Genomic DNA, 26,088 nt, shown 5'->3' on the forward strand with positions numbered 1-26,088 from the left:
AACACACACACTGTCAGCAGACAAAACATCACACACATTGTTAACACACACATTGTCAGCAGACAAAACATCACACACATTGTTAACACACACATCGTCAGCAGACAAAACATTACACACATTGTTAACACACACATCGTCAGCAGACAAAACATCATACACATTGTTAACACACACACTGTCAGCAGACAAAACATTCTCATACATCGTTGGCACACAACAACACGCACATTGTCAGCATACAAAACACTACACACATTATTAACAAACACCACATACACTGTCAGCAGACAAAACATCATACACATTGTTAACACACACTGTCAGCAGACAAAACATTATACACATTGTTAACACACACACTGTCAGCAGACAAAACATTACACACATTGTTAACACACACACTGTCAGCAGACAAAACATTACACACACTGTTAACACACACACTGTCAGCAGACAAAACATTACACACATTGTTAACACACACACACTGTCAGCAGACAAAACATCACACACATTGTTAACACACACTGTCAGCAGACAAAACATTACACACATTGTTAACACACACATCGTCAGCAGACAAAACATCATACACATTGTTAACACACACACTGTCAGCAGACAAAACATCACACACACTGTTAACACACACATCGTCAGCAGACAAAACATCATACACATTGTTAACACACACACTGTCAGCAGACAAAACATCATACACATTGTTAACACACACATCGTCAGCAGACAAAACATTCTCATACATCGTTGGCACACAACAACACGCACATTGTCAGCATACAAAACATCACACACATTGTTAACACACACACTGTCAGCAGACAAAACATCATACACATTGTTAACACACACACTGTCAGCAGACAAAACATCATACACATTGTTAACACACATTTTCAGCAGACAAAACATCATACACATTGTTAACGCACACACTGTCAGCAGACAAAACATTACACACATTGTTAACACACACACTGTCAGCAGACAAAACATTACACACATTGTTAACACACACACTGTCAGCAGACAAAACATTACACACATTGTTAACACACACATTGTCAGCAGACAAAACATCATACACATTGTTAACACACACACTGTCAGCAGACAAAACATCATACACATTGTTAACACACACACTGTCAGCAGACAAAACATCATACACATTGTTAACACACACATCGTCAGCAGACAAAACATTCTAATACATCGTTAGTGCCACAGCAACACACACATTGTCAGCATACAAAACATTACACACATTGTTAACACACACTGTCAGCAGACAAAACATTACACACATTGTTAACACACACTGTCAGCAGACAAAACATCATACACATTGTTAACACACACACTGTCAGCAGACAAAACATTACACACATTGTTAACACACACACACACTGTCAGCAGACAAAACATTACACACATTGTTAACACACACACACACTGTCAGCAGACAAAACATCACACACATTGTTAACACACACATCGTCAGCAGACAAAACATCATACACATTGTTAACACACACATCGTCAGCAGACAAAACATCATACACATTGTTAACACACACATCGTCAGCAGACAAAACATCATACACATTGTTAACACACACACTGTCAGCAGACAAAACATCATACACATTGTTAACACACACACTGTCAGCAGACAAAACATCATACACATTGTTAACACACACATCGTCAGCAGACAAAACATCATACACATTGTTAACACACACACACACTGTCAGCAGACAAAACATTCTCATACATCGTTGGCACACAACAACACGCACATTGTCAGCATACAAAACACTACACACATTATTAACAAACACCACATACACTGTCAGAAGACAAAACATCATACACATTGTTAACACACACTGTCAGCAGACAAAACATCATACACATTGTTAACACACACACTGTCAGCAGACAAAACATTACACACATTGTTAACACACACACACTGTCAGCAGACAAAACATTACACACATTGTTAACACACACACACTGTCAGCAGACAAAACATCACACACATTGTTAACACACACACTGTCAGCAGACAAAACATTACACACATTGTTAACACACACACTGTCAGCAGACAAAACATCATACACATTGTTAACACACACACTGTCAGCAGACAAAACATCACACACATTGTTAACACACACACTGTCAGCAGACAAAACATCATACACATTGTTAACACACACACTGTCAGCAGACAAAACATCATACACATTGTTAACACACACATCGTCAGCAGACAAAACATTCTAATACATCGTTAGCGCCACAGCAACACACACATTGTCAGCATACAAAACACTACACACATTGTTAACAAACACCACATACACTGTCAGAAGACAAAACATCATACACATTGTTAATACACACACTGTCAGCAGACAAAACATCATACACATTGTTAACACACATTTTCAGCAGACAAAACATCATACACATTGTTAACGCACACACTGTCAGCAGACAAAACATTACACACACTGTTAACACACACACTGTCAGCAGACAAAACATTACACACACTGTTAACACACACACTGTCAGCAGACAAAACATTACACACATTGTTAACACACACACACTGTCAGCAGACAAAACATCATACACATTGTTAACACACACACTGTCAGCAGACAAAACATTACACACATTGTTAACACACACACTGTCAGCAGACAAAACATTACACACACTGTTAACACACACACTGTCAGCAGACAAAACATTACACACACTGTTAACACACGACACATATGTTGTCAGCACACAAAACATTATAGATATTGTAAACACATATCACATACATTGTTTTTTGTTACTCTTTCCGTCACAATAGATTTCTCTGTGTGAAATCCAGGCTGCTCTCCCCCAAGGAGAGTGCGTCTCTACAGTGAGAGTGCCTTCCCCCACCCCCTTTTTTTTCTCTCTCCTGCCTGCAAACGTATTTGTTTTCTTATCAAAGCAGATTTTTCCACAGAATTTTCCTGGGACAATCTTTTCGTTGCTGTTGATTCTTTTACCATAACAACCACTATAGTTAGAACAACCACAACAGTAACAACTTCAGTAACAGTAACAACACTCAACAGTAGCAACAAAACCAACCAAAGCAACCAACACCTGATGATGGCCCAGAGGTAACGCGTCCGCCTAGGAAGCGAGAGAATCTGAGCGCGCTGGTTCGAATCATGGCTCAGCCGCTGATATTTTCTCCCCCTCCACTAGACCTTGAGTGGTGGTCTGGACACTAGTCATTCGGATGAGACAATAAACCGAGGTCCCCTGTGCAGCATGCACTTAGCGCACGTAAAAGAACCCACGGCAACAAAAGGGTTGTTCCTGGCAAAATTCTGTAGAAAAATCCACATCCATAGGAAAAACAAATAAAACTGCATGCAGGAAAAAAATACAAAAAAAATGGGTGGCGCTGTAGTGTAGCGACACGCTCTACCTGGGGAGAGCAGCCCGAATTTCACACAGAGAAATCTGTTGTGATGAAAAGAAATACAAATACAAATACAACAACAACCACAATACTAACAACATCAACCAAAACAACCACCACCACAACACTAACAACAACCACAACACCAACAACAGAAACAACGACCACAACACAATCAAGAACAACCTCAACAACAACAACGACGACGACACCAACAACCACCACCACCACTGACCTCCAGAAGTGGGAAGGGGGGCCCCAGAGTGTAGGAGAGGGGGCGGGGCGTGGAGGGGGGCGGCGGGGGGGCGTGGATGACGTCCCCTACGTCCACCTCCATATGCTCCTGGTGAAGGCGGCGACGGCCCGGGGTCAGCCCCACGTTGAACTGCACCTGCTGGGACTTGGTCACCAGCACCTCTTGGGACAGCTCCGCAAACTTCATCACGTGCTGCACACACCAATACACAATACAATACACAAACTTTATTGTCTATACTTTGGTACAGAGATTTTCTTTTTGGCAGCAGCACATGTCCAACATAAGAAGAAAACAACAAACAAACAAATAAAATGAATAGAAAATAAAAAGATAAATTAAATGGCACCAAATGGAAATAGCTATAAACAAATATACAGATTACTGAAATTTACGTGCCTCTCCATTTCAGTCAGCCAAACCGCCTTGCACATCTACCCCCCCCCCCCACACACACACACACACGCACACATACACTCTCTCTCATCCCCTCTCTCTCTGTCTCTCTCTTCACAAGAAATGCAACTACAAAGATCATCGTTCACCACATACAGATATAGATAATGAATGAATGGATGAATGATGTGGATACTTATATATATATATATATATATATAGCTGCCTGTCCTCGGCTTGGAAAACAAGCTCTAAGCGCTTTACATTACTTCTTCTGCGTTCGTGGGCTGCAACTCCCACGTTCACTCGCATATACGTGAGTGGGCTTTTACGTGTATGACTGTTTTTAATCCGCCATGTAGGCAGCCAGACTCCGCTTTCGGGAGTGTGCATGCTGGGTATGTTCTTGTTTCCAAAACCCACAGAACGCTGACATGGATTACAGGATCTTTAACGTGCGTATCTGATCTTCTGCTTGTGTATACACACAAAGGGGTTTCAGGCACAGGCAGGTCTGCACATATGTTGACATGGGAGATCGTAAAAATCTCCACTCTTTACCCAGAAAGAAAAGAAAAATACATTCTGATAGTGAAACAAATAAACTGCAAGTAGAAGGGGGAAAAAAAAAAAAAAAAAGAGAGAGAGAGGAAGAAATGGTGCTGCACTGTGCTCTCCTCAGAGGAGAGCAGCTCAAATTTCATACAGAGAAATCTGTGAATACAATACATACCATGCATTACACATCTAACACAGCTTCACCTTTCATCATCACAGTGGGCCTAAACACAGTGCGTTGCTGATGACGCAACTCATGCAGACTCTCTAAAACCGTATCCTGTGAGCAGACAGTCAAGCAGAAGCACACACACACACACACCGTGACACACACACACTCTGACGGCCGGACTGACACACACACACACACACACAGACTCACAATGGTTTCGTCGTACTCCTCAGCCCTGGGATTGACACAGACGATCATACGAACTTTGCCGTCGCCATCAAAGTAGTTCTTGAACAGATGGGTCAACCGGGAGTCTCTGTATGGCACTAGCTGCAAACACACACACACACACAGTGTACAAAGGCACACACACAAGCATGCGCACACACACACACACACAGAGACAAACATGCATACATTTTTCTGGCTGTCAAACAAATTATCCCCAGGTCTTCCCACTCACACACTATATCTGTTCAGTCCTGAAACTGAATTAAAGTCCCCTCTGCTGTCCGCTTGACTGTGTGCAACATAATTTGATTTGACTTGACTTTAAACTTCCTGTTTTTGCAAGGCACCTCTCGAAAGAGGAAAGGTGCCTGCATGACAAAGGTAAAAAAAAAAAAAAAAAAAAAAAAAAAAAAAAAAATCTGCAAATAAAATCTCACTTATAGTAAAAAATGAACAAAGGAAGATGAGAAATTTGATTAAAATTTTTTTTTTATATGTAATAGCTCAACATGTAATAAACCAGTTGTGAAAGTTTCTTACTCTGTATTTTTTGTAATTTTTTTTTCCAAACCCTTAAAATGGGCTGTCTGTGGGGAAAAGCAAGGGAGAAAACTTGTCGTCCCAAGTGAGTTAAAGAGCAGAGCTTTCAGATAACTGAGTTTACTTCCAAACACCTGTACCTGGCTCCCAGTGGTTCTCATTTTTTCAGGCCGCCGTGCAGTGACACGAAAGAGCAGTTACATGCACTGTCTCACACACATACCAAAACAGTTTACACATCCTGAACTGAGCGTCAACTCAACCTCCACTGATTTGGGCTAAAGGTCTGATCAAAGACAGTTTCTTAATAAATGAGTGTGTGTGTGTGTGTGTGTGTGTGTGTGTGTGTGTTTCACGGTGTGTGTGTGTGTGTGTTTCACGGTGTGTGTGTGTGTGTGTGTTTCACAGTGTGTGTGTGTGTGTTTCACAGTGTGTGTGTGTGTGTGTGTGTGTGTGTGTTTCACAGTGTGTGTGTGTGTGTGTGTGTGTGTTTCACAGTGTGTGTGTGAGTGTGTGTTTCACGGTGAGTGTGTGTGTTTCACAGTGTGTGTGTGTGTGTGTGTGTGTTTCACGGTGAGTGTGTGTGTTTCACAGTGTGTGTGTGTGTGTGTGTGTGTGTGTTTCACAGTGAGTGTGTGTGTTTCACAGTGTGTGTGTGTGTATGTGTGTGTGTGTGTATGTGTGTGTGTTTCACGGTGTGTGTGTGTGTGTGTGTGTGTGTTTCACAGTGTGTGTGTGTGTGTGTGTATGTGTGTGTGTGTTTCACGGTGTGTGTGTGTTTCACGGTGTGTGTGAGTGAGTGTGTGTGTTTCACAGTGTGTGTGTGTGTGTGTGTGTGTGTGTTGTCTGCTGTGCAGCCACTTGTCTGTCTCTTGTTGTTGTCTCTATCTACGTGTTTGTGCATCGGCAGAACCATGAACACAGAACTAAAGCATGGAAAGCTTCACACGCCATTCACAGATCAATCCCATCCATCCATCCATCCATTCATATTCACACTCCAACAACCCCCCTCCCCACCCCCCCACCCCCCCCCCCCCCACCTCCCACACACACCCCCTAACTCCCCTCCACACACACCTTGCTGGCTCCGTTTTTCTGGTTGTCGCGGAGCAGCTCCAGACAGGTGCGCAGGGTCATGAGGGACTGGTTGATGCTGCCCGCCTCCTTCAGCCGGTCGCCGGCGTTGCGTGTGCGGTTGGTCCGCTCGCTGCCGGCCAGGTCCACCAGCGACAGCTGACTGACACACACCTGGTCCGCCTCCTGGCCACACACACACACACACACATCAGTCAGATTTTTGACTCACTTGTGTAAACAAAGTGAGTCTATGTTTTAACCTGGCGTTCGGTTGTCTGTGTGTCTCTGTGTGTGTGTGTCTGTGTGTCCGTGGTAAACTTTAACAATTAAACTGATTGGTCAACTGAGTGCTGCTTCAATGTAAAGATACACACGCAATTAGCTGAGCACCATCAAGTGAGACCAAAGATAGAAGTGACTGCCCTGGCCTCATGATCGACAGGTCTAAGGTGTCTGGGTAATGTTGCAACAGGAAAGCATGTCACCATGCTATCTAGTTAAAAAATGAACTCATCAGAACAAAGGACAGGGAAGGTGAACGCCTAGAGGTAACGTGTCCGCCTAGGAAGCGAGAGAATCCGAGCGCGCTGGTTCAAATCACGGCTCAGCCGCTGATACTTTCTCCCCCTCCACTAGACCTTGAGTGGTGGTCTGGACGCTAGTCAATCGAATTAGATGATAAACCAAGGTCCCATGTGCAGCATGTACTTAGCGCACGTAAAAGAACCCACGGCAACAAAAGCGTTGTTTCTGGCAAAATTCTGTAGAAAAATCCACTTCGATGGGTAAAAAAACACACCCCAAAAAACCCCTGCACGCAGGGAAAAATAGGAAAAAATGGGTGGCACTGTAGTGTAGCGATGTGCTGTCCCTGGGGAGAGCAGCCCGAATTTCGCACAGAGAAATCTGTTGTGATAAAAAAAAAAAATGTACAAATACTGTGACAAATGGGACAATACGAAGTGACAGAAACAAACAGAAGTAAACACAGGAATCAAGGAGCACCCCCCCGACTCCCACAAGCCCGTTACCTGCATGACCTCCTGACCCTGGGGGTCCAGCGGAGCCTGCACCAGACGCACGTTGAACACGCTGTGGCTGCGGCTGGACTCCGCGTTCAGAGACGTGTGCGCCACCTTGCGTCGCTTCTGGCCTGCACACACACACACAATTTCTCAGTCAGCCTCTGGATTATAACTCAAATCAAATCAAAATTATGGTGCTTACAGCCTCGCCGACCACTGAGGCCATCTCAAGGCAATCACCAGTGGATCATAACTGGGTCCCTGGCAGATTTTCAATCTTCTTCTTAGTCCATGGGCTGCAACTCCCATGTTGACTCGTATGAACACGAGTGGGCTTTTACATGTATGACTGTTTTTACCCCTCGCCATGTAGGCAGCCATACTCCGTGTTCAGGGGTGTGCATGCTGTAGTATGTTCTTGTTTCCATAACCCACCGAATGCCGACATGGATTACAGGATCTTTAACGTTTGATCTTCTGCTTCCATATACACACGAAGGGGGTTCAGGCAAAAGCAGGTCTGTACATATGTTGACCTGGGAGATCAGAAAAATCTCCACCCTTTATCCACCAGGCGTGTTACCAAGATTCGAACTTGAGACCCTGAAAATTGAAAGTCGGCTCAGCTTTTGCGCCCGTTGATTTTTAATCTGAGGGTCCGGGGTTTGAATCCTGGTTACAGAGCCTGGAGGGTAAAGGGTGGAGATTTTACCGATCCTCCCAGGTCAACAGATGTACAGACCTGCTGGTGCCTGAACCTCCTGCATGCAAGATCAAATATGCACGTTAAATATCCTGTAATCAATTTCAGCATTCTGTGGGGCTACGGAAACAAGAACATATCCGACATGCACCCCCCAAGAAACGGAGTATGGCTGCCTACATGGCAGGGCCAAAAATGATCATACACATAAAAGCCCACTTGTGTACACGAGTTAACATGGGAGTCGCAGTCCACAAACGAAGACGACGACTGGGTCCCTGATTCAGCATGTGGCTGTAAGATAAGATAAGATAAAAATAACTTTAGTATCTCCAACTGGAGAAATTTGGTCAGGTGCATCATCACATCACAGATAAGTCACAACATAGACAAGTAAACAACATGGGGACCATAACTGTAAAAGTCAACAACAGCTACAGATACAAATATAAAAAATATCACATATACCGTTTCATACATCCACACACTGCAGGTAATAACTAGTATTCTTAATGTAAAAACAGAAAGAATTAAGAAACATTATTTGAATATAATTATAAACATAGCCTACTATACTGCACATTGATTATAATAGACAGATAAGAATAAAGATAAATTGCGGAAAACCGCAACCAGATAATCAGCACCCACCCACACCCACCCACACGCAGATTACTTGATTAAACAAGAGTAATAAACATATGTTCTCAAATAAAAGCATTTCACATATTCGCTTTTAAAAGCTGTGTCACAGTTTCCTTGTTTGGTTCATCATCATCATCATCCACTTCTTTTCAGCCTCAGACCTGTCAACCCCCACAGAAAGGCATGTCAGTCACATGTCTGGACTAAAGCATCAGTAGCCCATGGCCACTTGTCAGCAGCACACCAATACATCTTCAGGAAAAGACACAGTGACAAACTTGTCAGGCCCGTTTAACATAAGGTCTACTTTTGATCCAGCATGCTCTTGTTCTAAACATTTCACAATTGATGTTGTCGTTGTTGCTTAGCGTGTTGTCTGAAGTGTTGTTAAAAAGCTTTTGTTGGTTTTTTTCTATTCATCTGACTGTAAGCATTTTCTACATGAGCATAACAGCGTAGCAAAATGCATGTGTATGTGCGTGAGTGATTGAGGAGAATATGTGTTAGAACGTGAGAAAATCAAACTGTGCGTGGTGTGTTGTGTGTGTTTGTATGTGAGAAAATGTGTATGTATGCATTCATCAGTGCGCCGTTTGTGTTAACACGCGCACACTTGCACGAATATGCAAGCGTGACCCTGACCTTTATAGAGGACCTCAAAGGCTTCTTCCGTGCTCTTGACCTCCACCTCCACACAGTTGTGCACGTACATGTTGTCCTGGCTGTCCGTGCGCAGGATCTTCGTCTGGGGGGGTCTGCACGACACAGCACCACACATCATCACCTTACGTCTTCATCTTTGACCCTTACTACTACTTTCAAAGCCCAGCCAGCCATTAACAGGGCTGAAAAAACTGTAAACACTCGTCCCATGGAACCTTAAACAAACAAATGAACCCCCCCCCAAAAAAAAACAACAAAAAAACCCAACAAACAAAAAAACTCCAATGAAAATCCACCTGAAAAAGAAACTTAGGCATGATATACACACATACACGCATATGTGATATATACACGTGTGTGTGTGTGTGTGTGTGTGTGTGTGTTATTTTTTGTGTGCAGAGGCATATTGTCATGCACTGTTGTGCATAGTACTGTTTCATGTGACACACTAAGAGCCCATTATATTGGGAGTTTGCACTATATAAGTACTATCTATTATAATTATTATTATGATTATTATGAATGGTCCAATTCATGCATGAACATAAACTTAAGACATGCCTCTGATGCTGACCATTCCGTCATTTTGTCATCAGATTAAAAAAAAAAACAACAACAAAAAAACCCCACTATCCTGAACATTCACACAACCACATTATGATATATCAAGCACAAAATAATACATAATAGACAGGCATACAAAACCAAACATCCTCAATGAGCATCTCACACGTCCTTAGCACAGACAGGAATGGAACAAGATAAGAGCGCCCCACTATCAAGTCCCGAAAAAGACACACAATAGGGAAGGTTTGTAGACTCATTTCTGTCGGATTTTTGTGAAGGCTCCCCAATAATATTTTTAGCGAAAACCATGTGCACAGGCGCGCCTCCATTTCCTGTTTTTCAAGGTCACCGAAAGGCTAAAATGTTGTTGTGGGAATTGCTGCTCTGATGAAAGGATTTTGAACCTTATCGGTGACTGTTTTTTTCAAGTTTACAAGACATATTTGGTTTTATAATCACACTAATTATTTGCTTTCGTCTTCCGTGTCTACTTTGAGCATTTTCTTGTCACATCTCTTGCCATTACGTGTTCAAACTGATCCATTTATAAACTCTGCCGAAAAAGTTGTCCAGACAAAGGCAGTGCAAACTCAGAGAAGCCAGTTACAGGTGTGGGCAGCCCATGACGTCATACGACCCATTTCTCACTCTGCAAGCGACGAAAGGTCCACCATGAAAGTGGGCCTGGAAACTCTCTCTAATATTCAACATTTTTTTTTAAAGACTTTCTGGGGCAGGGGGTGGAAGGGGGAGAAAGAAAAAAAAAAAAGGTGAATGGACCAGCAAGATGGAAAATGAGAAAGGACGAGACAAGAAAATGAAAAAGCCAGAAACAAAGAGAGTGATAGAAAAGAAGAGTAGATTACACTAGAGTACATAGAAATATATATATATATATATATATATATATATAAAGTGTCCATACCCAAGTAACCCTACCTGTGCACATGTTCTGTTCAGGTGCAGTCATGTATATACACAACTGTACATCTACACATGACTTATTCAAATACGACTCGCACACTCACTCACTCACATACATGGTTTGCACAGGCACACGCAACATCGAACATGCGTGCAGACACAAGACTGACTTGTATCCAGCGATGGGGTCATCGGGCACTTGCACACACACACACACATGACTTGCATACACAAACACAAGCCGTGTACAGACACACAACTAACTTGTATCCAGTGATGGGGTCATAGGAAACTTGCACACACACTCACAACTTGCACACACACTCACACGATTTGCACACACACACACAACTTGCACACACACAAACTCACATACACACAACTTGCACACATACACACGACTTGCACACACACTCACACGACTCACACACACACACACACGACTTGCACACACTCACACGACTTGCTCACACACACACACACACACATGACTTGCACACACACTCACACACACACACACTCAACATCAAACATGCGTGCAGACACACGACTGATTTGTATCCACTAATCCAGTGAGGGGTTCTTAGGGCGCTTGCACACACACACATGACTTGCACACACACACTCACATTACTTGCACACACACACACACACACACACACTCACACGACTTGCACACACACACTCACACGACTTGCACACACACACAGACATGTACAGAAACACGACTGACTTGTATCCGGTGATGGGGTCATAGGGCAGCTCCTCCAGCAGGTCGTAGATGTAGTTGTTGTAGATCTCGATGTAGGAGACAAACACCGCGTAGTTGTTGTCCTCGTCCACATTCTCCACCGTGGTCGTCTCCTTCACCCGCTCCTGTTCGTTCATCTCCGTCCTGTCCATCCATCAGAGTAAAAGAATCAGACCAACTTTGTCATCTTGGTAAGAGGTTAGAATCAAGTCTGGCTCTTACAGGTTACAAGCAAGATTACAGCCTGAGCCTCCTTCACAGATACTACACTGACAAGAACTACTTCAAGACTGCTTTGCCTTTCTCCAGCCTTGGAACACGTTGAAAGAATGGTACTTTTCTCTCATCTGTCGTTCTCTCCCAGCAAAGCCTCATCACAGAGATCAGCTTGAAACAATGTTTACTGTGCTTAACACAGTGTCTGTGACAAAAAAAAACAAAAAAAACCAACACCACCCAAAAAACAAAACAAAAGGAGACCGAATGGAGTGCATTTATGAGTGAACGCCTTTGTAGATTTTTTGTTTTTGTTTTAATCATCTGATACCATCCTACACATGCACAACAATCAATACACTCATAATGATGGACTGACAGAAAACAAAACTAGATCATCAAAAGATACAACGCAAGAAGAATCAGAACGAAGCGCCATGAAGGGACAGTTTCAGTATCAGTAGCTCAAGGAGGCGTCACTGCGTTCGGACAAATCCATATACGCTACACCACATCTGCCAAGCAGATGCCTGACCAGCAGCGTAACCCAATGCGCTTAGTCAGGACTTGAGAAAAAAAAAAAAAAAAAAAAAGTAAATAAAAAAAAATGAATGAATAAATGAATAAAAAATAAAATAAAGGTGAATAAATAATAGATAAGCTTACATAAATAAATAAATAAATATATAACAGAAGGGACAAACACACAGAACTGACCGTCTTTCACCAGGGGTTTTGGGTGTGGTCAGTCCTGGCATGATGTCGCGTTTCTGTCGTTCCAACATCGCGTCCGCTTCTGTGTGCACCTCAAAGGCGTTCATGCGGTCTGGTCGAAACACCTGCACAACACGATGAACATGGGTCCTCAGGCTCACAGCAGGCACAGACATCGTGCATGTGTATGGGCGTGTGTATGCGTGTATGTGTGCACACAAATGTTCATGAAAGAACCAACCAAACTGACTGGAACGTAAGACAAGACATGCATTGCAAGTGTGTGCAACCACTGGCCTTAAGATTTCCTGATCAACAAATGAGTGGAAAATAAAATTTCGACATCACTGATATAAGTACACCTTCTCTCTCTCCAAGATATATCTACATCTTCTCCCTCTTTGAATAAACTGACACACTCACTCTGAAAACTGCACACACACCCCTTCTCTTTAGGTGAATGTGTACGTTCCTTCTGTGATATATACATATCTTCTCAATCTCAGGATAATTCTAAACCCTTCCTCTCTGATGAATTCACACCCTCTCTGGATAATATCAACCCTTTTTCAACCTTTCCCTGTAACAAACGAACATCTCTGTATTTCTCAAGCAAGTTATCCAATGAAGTCCAATCAACAAGAACTTCACACTGCACGGCAATTCCTTGTCTACTTGACACACAAGTCAAGCGTCACAATGCCTTGCGCTCTACAGTGCAACTCTTGTCACACTGTTCCTGCACTCTACATCTCTGTTGTCTAGTGACTCGTTCAACAAGTCTGCGTCTGGAGGCATACCTGCTTTTTTGAAATGACAGTTTCTATATATTTTGAAACAGATTGAATGAAAGAAAGAAAATGCGTATGAAGTCACTTTATGTTATCGTTTTACTTTTTAACAATTCACTCAGTTATTTTCATTATCTTATAAGACTTTATAAATAGTCATTTTCTAGAAGTAAACACACACATTTACTCACTCACATACATGAACAGTTACTTTTTCCCAACCCAGAACCGGCTGATGTTCCGCACCCACCATCCCAACCCCCCCCCCACCCCCCCCACCCACTTGTCTTATATAACTTTCAAAGAAAAGACGTTAAACAAAAGTATAAATAAACGAACCAGACTAACTCAATTATGTTAAACCTCAGTGATGGTCTACAGTTCCATACAGAAAAGAAGAAACCTGACAAAAGTGATCTCAAACAAACAAACGGTCATACACATAAAATGTTACATGTCTGTCTGAGTGTGTATGTGTGTGCGTCTGAAATCTGATTGAATGACACAGGAAATGAATGATGAGCGCCCAGTGGCAGCCGTCAGTCGGCTCTACCCAGGTAGGCAGCCTGTGGTGCAAATGTCCCCGTGTATGTAAAGCGCTTAGAGCTTGGTCTCTGACCGAGGATAGGCGCTATAGAAGTATCCACATCAATCAATCAATCAATCTCAAAACCAAACTGACAGTCGGTATTCCTAATTCTCAGGACAGTTTACCTTGAACCTTAGCAATCACATTCGCAAAGAATATACATATGTTAAATCTGCAGGAAGAAAGCATGAGAGGGAATATACAGACTTAATTCCCCTGCTAAAGTATTACTCATAACAGTTAATGGCACTGAGTAACAAAAAGATGCAATACTGTCCCATGATCACAAACAAACAATGCAAGCATCAACAAGTATTACTCATGATAACAGTTAATGGCACTGAGTAACAAAAAGATGCAATACTGTCCCATGATCACAGCAAACAACGCAAGCATCAACATTAAACTTTTCCCCCACTTACCCAGCTGGACATGTCATTGGATAACTCATTTGCCCGGATGGCTTTTGCAGTTACATGGTTTTCACCGTTTTCAGATGATACAATACAATACTGCACCCTGATTAGGAGTGGTCTGACCTGGCCCACAAAAAATCCTGAGGGTAGTATTCAGTGTGCACATACATATTATTGTACTTAGGTGTAGAGCTTGTGGAGAGGGAGGGGATTGAGTGAGTAAAGGAGACACAGAGAGAGAGAGTGAGAGGGTGTGTGTGTGTATGTTTTCCATGCTTCTCTTTCAGGGAATATGATTTTGTGTGAAGCCATCATGTATGTGTAATATATGTTGCATGGTCTTGTAAGTGTTTGAAGAAGACAGATTAAAAATATAAGGAAAAAAAAAGGAGAAAAAAAAATTAATGATGATGGAAGAAACAAACAACAACAACAACACACACAAAAAGACAACAACAAAAAAAGATAAAAAAAACAACAAAAAAAACCCACACCTTCCAGGGATGCTGAAACTATCCTGTTCATTTGCAGAACTTTTAGGCATCCATTGATTTCTCCTAAAAAAAATCATAACTGTCTCCTCAGCTCTCTCTCTCTCTTTTTTTTATTTTTTAAAACCCATTGAGATCAGTGTGCGAGCATTGCTCTGGCATCAAAATTTGTCTCATTAAAAGAGATTTCATGATCCTATATATATATATATATATACACATACACACATATATATATATCTTCACAAACCACAAAGAAAGGGAACAAACTTCTACAGTATTTCCCCATGTGTCCAAGTAATTTGGAGAAAAAAAACCATATTTTCCACTTTTTCTTTTTTTTTTTGTGTGTGTGTGTGCATCAATATAAGCCTGAATTTCACACAGAAAAATCTGTGATAAAACGAAATACAAATATGGCTTGAAAGCTTGCCGAAGGTGTCAGTTCCCCAGGGTTGAACTGGTTAAGGGCCCAGTTTCAGTTTCAGTAGCTCAAGGAGGTGTCACTGCGTTCGGACAAATCCATATACGCTACACCACATCTGCCAAGCAGATGCCTGACCAGCGGCGTAGCCCAACACGCTTAGTCAGGCCTTGGAAAAAAGAAAAAAAAAGAAAAAAAAAAAAAAAAAAAAAAGAAAAAAAAGAGAAAAAAAAAGGTGAAGAAATAATAGATAAGCGTACATAAATAAGTAAATAAATACATAAATAATAATTATAATATGAATGAAAAAAAAAAAAGAAAAAAAAGGGCCCATGGAACTAGGACTCAAAACATCATCCAATGGGCGATTTCTGATGAGGAGGATTGTAGGTTTCAAAGCATGACTGATAATGAAAACAAACAAAACAAAACAAAACACTCAAACAAAAAGATGAACAACAAAATATACTATTTTTGCTAGTCTCCAAAAATAATGCTTTGCCCAGTCAGGCAAGTCAAGTTAAGAAAAGGGATGACGTGTCCAAAGCAAACGATTTACTTTCATTTATGTTGAGCCCTGCACTAAATTCAACAAACTTTTTTCGGTTTAATTTATTTTTTTTTACAAAACAAAAAAAAACAACCCAGAACAAAGCAAAGAAAGCCGAAGAGCTCAAACACATCAACAGGTTCAAATCAAACCAGTCAACCAACAGAACCAACAAATGTCTGCGTGAAAAGCTAACTGCCGCAACTGACAGACCTGGAACATGTTCAGCTTGTTCGGTTGAAACACCTGCACAGGCGACACACACACACACACACACACCAACCCCAGTCTGTCCACTTCAACGTTTATCACTGCTGCTATTGTGCATCAGCATTACACTAAGTTGAAACTGCTGAATGTAAATACCGTGAAGTTAGGTCTGTTGAGCGCACTGGTATGTAAGCCGCACCCACTAAATTTTGAAAAAAACTTAACTTCATACACACATAAACCGCACTGGATTATAAGCCGCACTTATTACCGGTACCGGAACACATACTGATACTACAGAAAAGCTGTCAATACTGTAGGTTATGAAATAAACACAAGCGGAAACAACACAAAGAAAAGCAAGCGAAAATACTGCTAGTGGCACCAAAAAACAAAAAAAAAAACCCAACTAAATAAATAAACACAATGAAAATAAGATCCATAATTTAGGGATTGTCACATTTATTCAACGTCGTCCTGCTCACTGAATCCACTGAAATCTTCGTCTTCAGTGTCCGAGTTGAAGAGAAGCAGCACAGCTTCCTCCGCCATCTTGTCACTGACTTCAGCCTCACTTTCACTTGATGAACATGAATGCAAGGTGGAGGTCACTGCTGGTTCGTCGCTTGCACTGTCGTCTGCTAAGTCGATTGCCTTCAATTTGAAGGCTGCATCATCGGCATTAGGTTGCCTTCTCAGCATGATGAGGGTGTGCGCTTGAGCAGAGTAGAACTGAATGCTGATCTGAAGGCTTTAATGTGTGCGGGTTTGATTTTTAAAACATGAACAGTTAGCACACTAACCTGAAGCTCATCCAAAAATTCGTGGACACAAATCATGATTTTGGTGAGTTGAAGGGCAGCTAAGAATAGATGAGAACGTGACACTCCTGGGATCGTTGAAATCCTCAAATAAGCAGCATCACTGTATAAGCCGCAGAGGTTGAAAATGGGAGAAAAAGTCGTGGCTTACAGACCAAACTTTACGGTATGTTGAAATCAGTCATATATATGACTTTATGAGAACAATACTATACTCTCCAAAGATTAACATAAGTAAAACCTCAAAACTAAGATTCAAACTCCTTTGAACTGAACAGATTTTAATACCATATTAAAAAAGGAAGACGAATTTTTTTATTCATTGTATTTGCAGTGCACAAAGAACCCAGTACTGCACAACAGAAACGTTTCATTATTAACATTATTGCTATCAGTATAATTATCCTTACAATTACTGATGTATTTCTTGGCCAGCATAATTATATCCGATGCTGTTGAGTACTGTAAAACAGAAATGTTTTATTATCATCACCATAACCACCACTATCATCACTATCACACTAATTTTTTAGCCTGCAGATGTCCAGTACTGTCGACCACTGCAAAATAGGATTGTTTCATTATCATCATAACCACCATCAACCTTATCACTACAATTACTGACATACTTTTTGGCCTGCAGATGTCAGATGCTGTCGAGTACTGCAAAATAGAAATGTTTCATTATCGTTATCATAACCATCATCACAATTACTGACACATTTTTATGGCCTGCAAATGCCCCAAACTGCTGCGCACTACACAACAGAAACATTTCATCATCATCCATATAGCCACCATCATCACTTTCACTACGATTACTGACGTATTTCTTGGCCTGCAGATGCCCGATGCTGTTGAAGAGGACGTCCAGACTTCGGGGCAGGATACCCTGGTCCTCTGGTACCCCTGTCATGGTGTATGTCTTGCCCGACGACGTGATGCCGTAGGAGAACAGCAACCCTGCCACCACACACAGCAACCACACCTTGCACTGATAGGGCACTCACTGACACACACAATGCATGCACCATACTGTAACATGCATATATACAAAGAAAAAAAGATTTTTTTTTTTTTAAAGTCATTAATCGAATCATATAACTAAATTTACATTTGCTTCACAAGTACGTTATTACTATTAGTTTAAAAAAATTATAAAAAAAAAAATCAAACAATGAAACTCTTAAGTCTCAAGAGAGTATGTTCATATAAGCAGTAATTCAACTGTCAAGATTGTAAAAGATGTATCATTTACAAGATTGGAATAGAGGGAGAGAAACTAACTAAATACATGAATAAATAAAACTGGATATATCAAATACATTGATAAGGGAATAAACTGACAAATGCTCTATGAAGATAAAAAAAAGATATCAGATTGAGGTACGGATATTTTTTTTTCAAGTATAATTACTATAAATATGAACTATATCTCCTCAGATGCAACTATTATCGCTTACCATTCCTGCCAAAGATCAAATCCTCCACCAGAGGGAGTGCAATGTGCTCGAAGACTGCCTTCTGAGAGGCGTACTCGTCAAACACATGTTCAAACTTGTACTGGTACTGAAAGGCAAAAGGCAGAATGACCAGTGTGAACTTTGTTTTAACAATGCCAATGTACTGCAACTTAATCAAATTTTCCTATCTCTTTTTTTTGTTGTTGTTGTTGACAACATTTTTTATTGATTAATAATTTTTTTGTGTTTTGTTTTCAAATCAAGACAAATCTGAAAATTATACACCAAATAAATCAATAAACACCAAAAACTAAACAGCAGGATTAACTATCAATGGTTTTACATTCATGATAATCATGAGGTTAGTACATGATCTCACACGACACTTCCCTGTTCTTCCATCAATTTGCTCATTATAAATCAGATTAGGACTGACTTCTCACTTTGCATGAGACATAGTATGTTCATGATCTGATTTATTTTGCTCGTACTTGCTTCTTTTCATGGGCTGGTTTGGCTTGTTTTCCATTGTTTTGATGGTTAGTTTTGTTTTGTGTTGTGTTCTTTTGTTTCATCACACAAATATAATAAACTTTGTTTTTACCACACACACACACAAGGAATGTGTCTATATAGTGTATACACAAAAAATAACAAGAAATCAACTGTATCCTGCACAGTGGAACTTAAATTACAAGAGTGGACCTCAATCAAAAAAACAACAAAAAAACCCAACCAACCACATAATGAACACAAAAAGTTCACTATGCCTGACACTATCAAAGATAAGATGCACACAAAACACCCAACAAGGAGAGCACTTTACCTCTTTGGTCTGTCCGTTTCTAGCGGCCGCATTCTACACAACAGAATCCAGTCATGCGTCAGTCAATATCAAGCAAAGCAAACGAAAAAAAAACCCCACCAACAACCGACAATGCTAAGCAACCCATTCACACTACCCCCCACAGACAGCACAGAGCCCCACACACACACACCATGCTGTAATATCAGTGTTCACATCATGACACCCCATTTCACAGGCACATGCAAGTTATCCTTTTCTTCTGTTACAAAAATTAATGCTGCTAGAAGCAGTAGCTAGACAGTTTGATGCAGCCTTTTCAGTTTTCACATTTTTCACAAAATCATATATCAGTGCTAGATTAGAGATGGACAGAAAATATATAAATTCAAAATTGTGCATTTCAATGCATAAGAAAACAACCACCTAAATGCTATCTAACAGTAGCATCAGAGTATAAATAAAACTGGCATGAAAACATGAGGTGAAAAAAAAAAAAAAAAATTAAAGGAAAGAAAAAAAGACAACAATGATCTCAAAAACTTATCAAGCACAAAGCAAAGTCCTGCATCTGGGCATTCATGACCAGTTTCAGCTGCCTGTGGAATATCCAAATAATAAGGTGAGGCTTACTGTTTGAATTAGATATTGAATACACTGTATTATATCAAGATGAAGATATATCCAGTGAAACTCAAAACAGATTTTTGCTGGGTTCAGTCACATTATTGTGGACATTTATTTTTCATTTATCTATCATTATTATTATTATTGTTGTTAGTAGTCGTAGTAGTAGAATCTTTTTTTAATACTTAAAGATTCAATCACTTCTTTATTTGTTTGTTTTTCTCAAGGCCTGACTTACGCAACTGGTCAGGCATCTGCTTGGCAGATGTGGTGTAGTATATATGGATTTGTCCTAATGCAGCTACTGATACTGATACTATAGACATAGTGGACTACACTGGAACAAAACAGCAAACAAAATAGCAAAACAAGGTATGACATGAAAAGTATCAGAAAGCATTAAGAAGATGGATAACAAGATGAGATCTCTATTCAAATTTTTTTTTTTTTTTACATGCATAATGATCTCTTTAAATGTGAAATTCTACACTACCCAAGACATATTTCAAGCTTGATATATACAAACTCTATTTAAAGTCATGAAGACAAACCATTCTATAAATTCAACATGCACTTGCTCTGACAAAGTATCTGGTGAATATAATCTTTTTCAAAGTTTCATTTTAAAAGCTTTGTATAAAGATTAAGTGCAGTAAAATCCACAAACTTTTTTTTTATCACCAAGAAATTTTGTAATTTGTGAATGTTATTCTTCAATTGGAAATCAGCAGACTTTTGCAGTTTACTGCTGTTGTTAACACGAGTATTCTCTAACCACCCCCTTACTCCACCCCCACCCCCCAACACTTCTTTACTACATTTTGTTTTTGTCTCATATAGTAATTTAAAAAAACTGTAAGGGTGTAACCCAGTTAATGAAACCAATTGCCTAATTGCCAAGTGAAGCCTAAAAGCTAGCATTATAGTTACGAGGGGGAAAAAAACCCCCAGAAGAAGAGATTCCTGCAGGCATTATTGTCATCATCCATGTCAACACACTTTTCATCAAAGTTTCAATCAATGAATCATCTTTCCATCAATCTGAACCCCTTAATTTGCACTGAACTAAAGTTTGAACAATTACTGTTTCTGTGAAAGAGCACGATACACTGAATAACGTTTGACAATCAAAAACACTAAAAGAAAAAGTACTAGAACACTAAAAAAGCCTGTCTACAATCAGCCAAACAAAAAGAGAAGGAAATAAACCAAAAAATATGAGGAACATTGAACTTATCAGACTGATCATGCTGGATACAATTTTTTGCAAATTAACCCTGACTATAAGTATATAAAATGGGAACATTCACAGAAAAAAAAAAAAAAAAAAAAAAAAAAAAAAAAAAAAAAAAAAAAAAAAAAAACCCACACACGCACGCACACTCACACACAAAAACAAACTTATTTGGTTTTGCATACCTCAGGAGCAGCAAGCTGTACTGTTGTGGAGTTCAAAGCTCGTACACACACAGCATCGTTGGGGTCATCCAAGGGTCGCAGCCGACAATAAACCTGCGGCAGTCACCATTGCTCCAGTTTACATCATAAAGTAAAGACTTGATGACTAGTAGTCACCATTTCTCCCACTTATATTATAAAGCAGTGACTTGATGGTTAGACTTTTTACGGTTATAATAACATTTATATATTTTTCATAACTTCTTCTTTTTTTAATTTAAAAAACATTTATATGCGTTTTTCATGCTCCCCGCTCACTTTTTTCTTTGAAAAAACCCCCCAAAACAAAAAAAACCCCCATTGCAGATGACATCTGCTCTCATGGACACTGCAACAAACTATCTTCACAAAGAAAATGTAAGTGTTTTGTTATTCACTTCATGTTTTATGAAATCAAACAATATAAACATGTACATGGGGAGCCCTACCTGTGACACTTGATATTTAAGATAGTAATACATCATAGTAATAGTTACTACCTGGACAAAAACAAACCCCCCAAAACACTCAATCAGTTTCCTGAAAAGTAATAAAATATCATAAATCACTGTTACCGCCACAACAAAAACAAACCAGAGGTTCTTCATTCAGCACAGTCTGCCAGCCACAGTCGGAGCTTCCAACAAAGATGACAGATCTTAGATGCCATTTTTATGATTCTGTGAATACCAGATATATATAATATATGTGATGCAAGTGCACTGTCTCATCTACCAACTGGAGTGATGGCCTAGAGGTAACGCGTCCGCCTAGGAAGCGAGAGAATCCGAGCGCGCTGGTTCGAATCACGGCTCAGCCGCCGAGATTTTCTCCCCCTCCATTAGACCTTGAGTGGTGGTCTGGACGCTAGTCATTCGGATGAGACGATAAACCAAGGTCCCGTGTGCAGCATGCACTTAGCGCACGTAAAAGAACCCACGGCAACAAAAGGGTTGTTCCTGGCAAAATTCTGTAGAAAAATCCACTTCGATAGGAAAAACAAATAAAACCGCACACAGGAAAAAATACAAAAAAATGGGTGGCGCTGTAGTGTAGCGACGCGCTCTCCCTGGGGAGAGCAGCCCGAATTTCACACAGAGAAATCTGTTGTGATAAAAAGAAATACAAATACAAAGACATGGCCTAATGGTCAACATCATGGACCAAGGAACAGGTGACTGTGGGTTCAACACACATCAACAGTCTAAACACACTCGCCAGAATTTGCTCCCCTCCAACAGATTTTCATGGGGCTTGAGTGGTGGCCTGGACTCTACTCTAGCCATTTGGATAAGGCGGCAAACTGAGTTCCCCTTGTGTAGCATGCGCTTAGCACACATGTAAAAGAATCTACATCAACATGAACTGTCCCTGGCAAAATTCTGTAGAAAGCCATCAATTATAATCAAACAAATATATGTGCAGACAGGGGAAAAAAAAAGAAAAGAAAAGAAAAAAGCAACTCTGCACTGTGGCAACACACTCCCCCCTGGAAGAGCAGCCCAAATTTCACACTGAGAAATCTGTTGTGACAGAAAAGTAATACAAGAGAGTGACTGTGAGATCAAACAAAGCAGAAAGAGGGGGTGGGGGTGGGGGGGGGGGTACTGATGTCATGACTGGCTGCATATATCCATCCCACGGCGGCAGAGTATGATGCCAACAGTGCTTTCCTTAGAAAACAAAAAACAAACCAAAAAAAACCCACACACACACACAAATAAACAAGAAAACAAAAACAAGCAAACCCAAAACAAAAACAACAACAATAAACAAGGGGCTGCATGCTACAAGTAAAATAGATTTAGAAATCCATCAAAATGCATCTTTGGACAGCGGTGAAAGTTTTAGAAAGATACAAAATGCACATGGAATGTATGCACTCACTCACAAAGCAGTGCTCAAGCAGAGTGGAAAATACACAGTGTGAAACAGTTACTTACCTCCACAGGTTCATATTCACGACTGCTAGTTGGCGTCCTCTTTCGAGGAGTCTTTCCACGTCTGTCAAACAAAAGCACAAATATCTGATCATCATGCTGGAACTGTAAATACAGCTCCTTTCCTACATGACAACTCTCTCCATACGAACGGCGAAAGAGATGGTGTTAACAGCGTTTCACCCCAATTACCACCATCAAAATATTGCAAGCGGAAGGCTCTTATACTGAAGAGGTGAATGTTGACAAAGAATACCATAATTCTGGCGATGGAAGCTAATGGTTGGGTCATTGAGACACCCACTGGACATCCGAGGGGTCTGTGAAGAGGAGAAGAGAGGACTGGCCGTACTGAGTGAGTTAAGCATTTAAGGGCATTTCACAGCCTTGGGTTTTACAACGGCATTACAGTTATCAAACTTTCTTTTCCCAAGATATCTCCTCATTTTCTTTGCCCTTTACTGACCGCTTTTGTTGTGGTTTTTTTGTCTGTGTTTTTTTTTAAAAGTTCTTTCTTTCCTGGATATTTTTTCTTATATATTATAAGATTTTCCTTTTCTGCAAACACCTATTTTGTTAATACTGTTGACGGGCGCAATAGCCGAGTGGTTAAAGCGTGGGACTGTCAATCTGAGGGTCCCGGGTTCGAATCACGGTGACGGCGCCTGGTGGGTAAAGGGTGGAGATTTTTACGATCTCCCATGTCAACATATGTGCAGACCTGCTAGTGCCTGAACCCCCTTCGTGTGTATATGCAAGCAGAAGATCAAATACGCACGTTAAAGATCCTGTAATCCATGTCAGCGTTCGGTGGGTTATGGAAACAAGAACATACCCAGCATGCACACCCCCGAAAACGGAGTATGGCTGCCTACATGGCGGGGTAAAAACGGTCATACACGTAAAAGCCCACTCGTGTGCATACGAGTGAACGTGGGAGTTGCAGCCCACGAACGCAGAAGAAGAAGAAGAAGTTAATACTGTTGATGTGTAAAACTGTATTGCACTGTACAGTACTGAACCCTGCATGTATGAGAAGTGCCAAAGACATGCGGAAATATATCATACAGGGTTCACAAAAAAAGTTCACAACCACTTGCAACACTGGTTTTCTTCTTCAGGGCATGGAGAAATGGTGCTGAATTTTCCAAACTTTCGGCAAACAGTGGTGTATCATGTATGGAGTCAATATAATGAGCACAATTTATTACTAAAGATATTTCCTTGCACGTGCATTAAAAAATAAATGATATATTGAAAAACCAGTGTCATTGCTAAAAACTGACGAAAGGAGAATAATTGTGTTAATTGCTAAACAGTATTTTTCAAACACATTTTTCAAGCTGTTTGTGGTGCATGTGTGCATGAAACAGCCATATGTATGTTCAGTGAAAACATCCTACGTCATTAATCTCTTCTTTTTATTTATTCATTTATGAAAACATGCCTGCTTTATGAAGTGGTCCTGAACCTTTTGTGCACCCTGTCGTCATGCAGAAAAAGTACAGCACTGCTAACGGGCTGTTGAAATCGCTGCCACCTCACGTCTACAGTCTAGTACCGTAGACAAGATGTACACCAAAGTGAAATGGACCCTGTGCTAAGCTGACAACCTTCTTAGTTCTTTGAATACCACCATGAAGTAATGTAAAGATTGTCATCAAAAAGTACACTCCACACTTGGCAACAGCTACAGGCCAACTTCCTGTCCCCTGAAAAGGACAACCTGCTAGCCTAACAACTGCATGCAAATTAATACATAGATCAATGCAAGACACACATGCAACAATTTGCTGTCTTACAGACACCCAGGCCCAACCTTCAGCCAGCCAACATACATACCAACTACCAAGGCCCCACAGAACACATACACACAACACATGCGTTATGTGCTTCTCACAATAGTCACGTCAAAGACATACATTAAACCACTCAGAAATTTATACACATGTGTATACAATATACACACAATGACACATGGACACACATATACAATCACACATAACACTAACAATGATCCCACAAATATCTGAAGGCACACAGAAATAGAATGCACACATTTGAGTTCTGCTGCTATATTCACACACTGTTCCCACAGTCCACAAACATACATCACCCCTTCCCCTACACACACACTCTCTCTTACATTCACCAGCTGCCACGATAGACTGCTGGAGAGTTCCACGCTTACAAGTTAGGAGACATACATACACACATGTCAACTCTCATTATACATATGTACAAACACATGTATGCATGCACACACACCACCTCACATGATAATTATGTACCCACACACACACAGCATGAACACACTTTGCCAATTTTGCCACTGTGGTAAAACAACTGGAATTGGAAGAACTATAATGTCAAAACAAAAGGACACACATCAGAAACATAATTCCAAGACACTGAACTAATACTGTATTGCAATACGAACAATACAACTTAAAAGGTGTTAAATTTAAGAGACAGACTGAAACACAAACACAAGGACACTGACATACAAAGGAGAAGAGAGATTTTCATCTAAAATTACAACTATTTTCAAATGAAAGAAAGA

At 40.6% G+C, this 26,088-nt stretch overlaps 1 protein-coding gene across 1 annotated transcript in view; it reads right to left on the reverse strand.

Annotated features, from left to right (window-relative positions):
• The window catches only part of LOC143277966 (kinesin-like protein KIF23), a 50,538-nt gene that overhangs the window by 23,703 nt on the left and 747 nt on the right, over positions 1-26,088 (reverse strand). Inside the window, exons 2-13 of the mRNA XM_076582949.1 lie at positions 23,529-23,589; positions 21,568-21,660; positions 19,543-19,575; positions 18,717-18,822; positions 18,080-18,216; positions 12,965-13,086; positions 12,014-12,175; positions 9,769-9,881; positions 7,785-7,906; positions 6,754-6,936; positions 5,113-5,232; positions 3,756-3,968 (exon numbers count right to left, since the gene is read on the reverse strand). Of these exons, the coding sequence (XP_076439064.1) occupies positions 3,756-3,968; positions 5,113-5,232; positions 6,754-6,936; positions 7,785-7,906; positions 9,769-9,881; positions 12,014-12,175; positions 12,965-13,086; positions 18,080-18,216; positions 18,717-18,822; positions 19,543-19,575; positions 21,568-21,660; positions 23,529-23,589 (1,465 nt within the window). The remainder of the gene's footprint in view (positions 1-3,755; positions 3,969-5,112; positions 5,233-6,753; positions 6,937-7,784; positions 7,907-9,768; positions 9,882-12,013; positions 12,176-12,964; positions 13,087-18,079; positions 18,217-18,716; positions 18,823-19,542; positions 19,576-21,567; positions 21,661-23,528; positions 23,590-26,088) is intronic.

Source organism: Babylonia areolata, chromosome 35, assembly GCF_041734735.1.
Source record: "Babylonia areolata isolate BAREFJ2019XMU chromosome 35, ASM4173473v1, whole genome shotgun sequence".
Taxonomy (NCBI): Eukaryota; Metazoa; Mollusca; class Gastropoda; order Neogastropoda; family Buccinidae; genus Babylonia; species Babylonia areolata.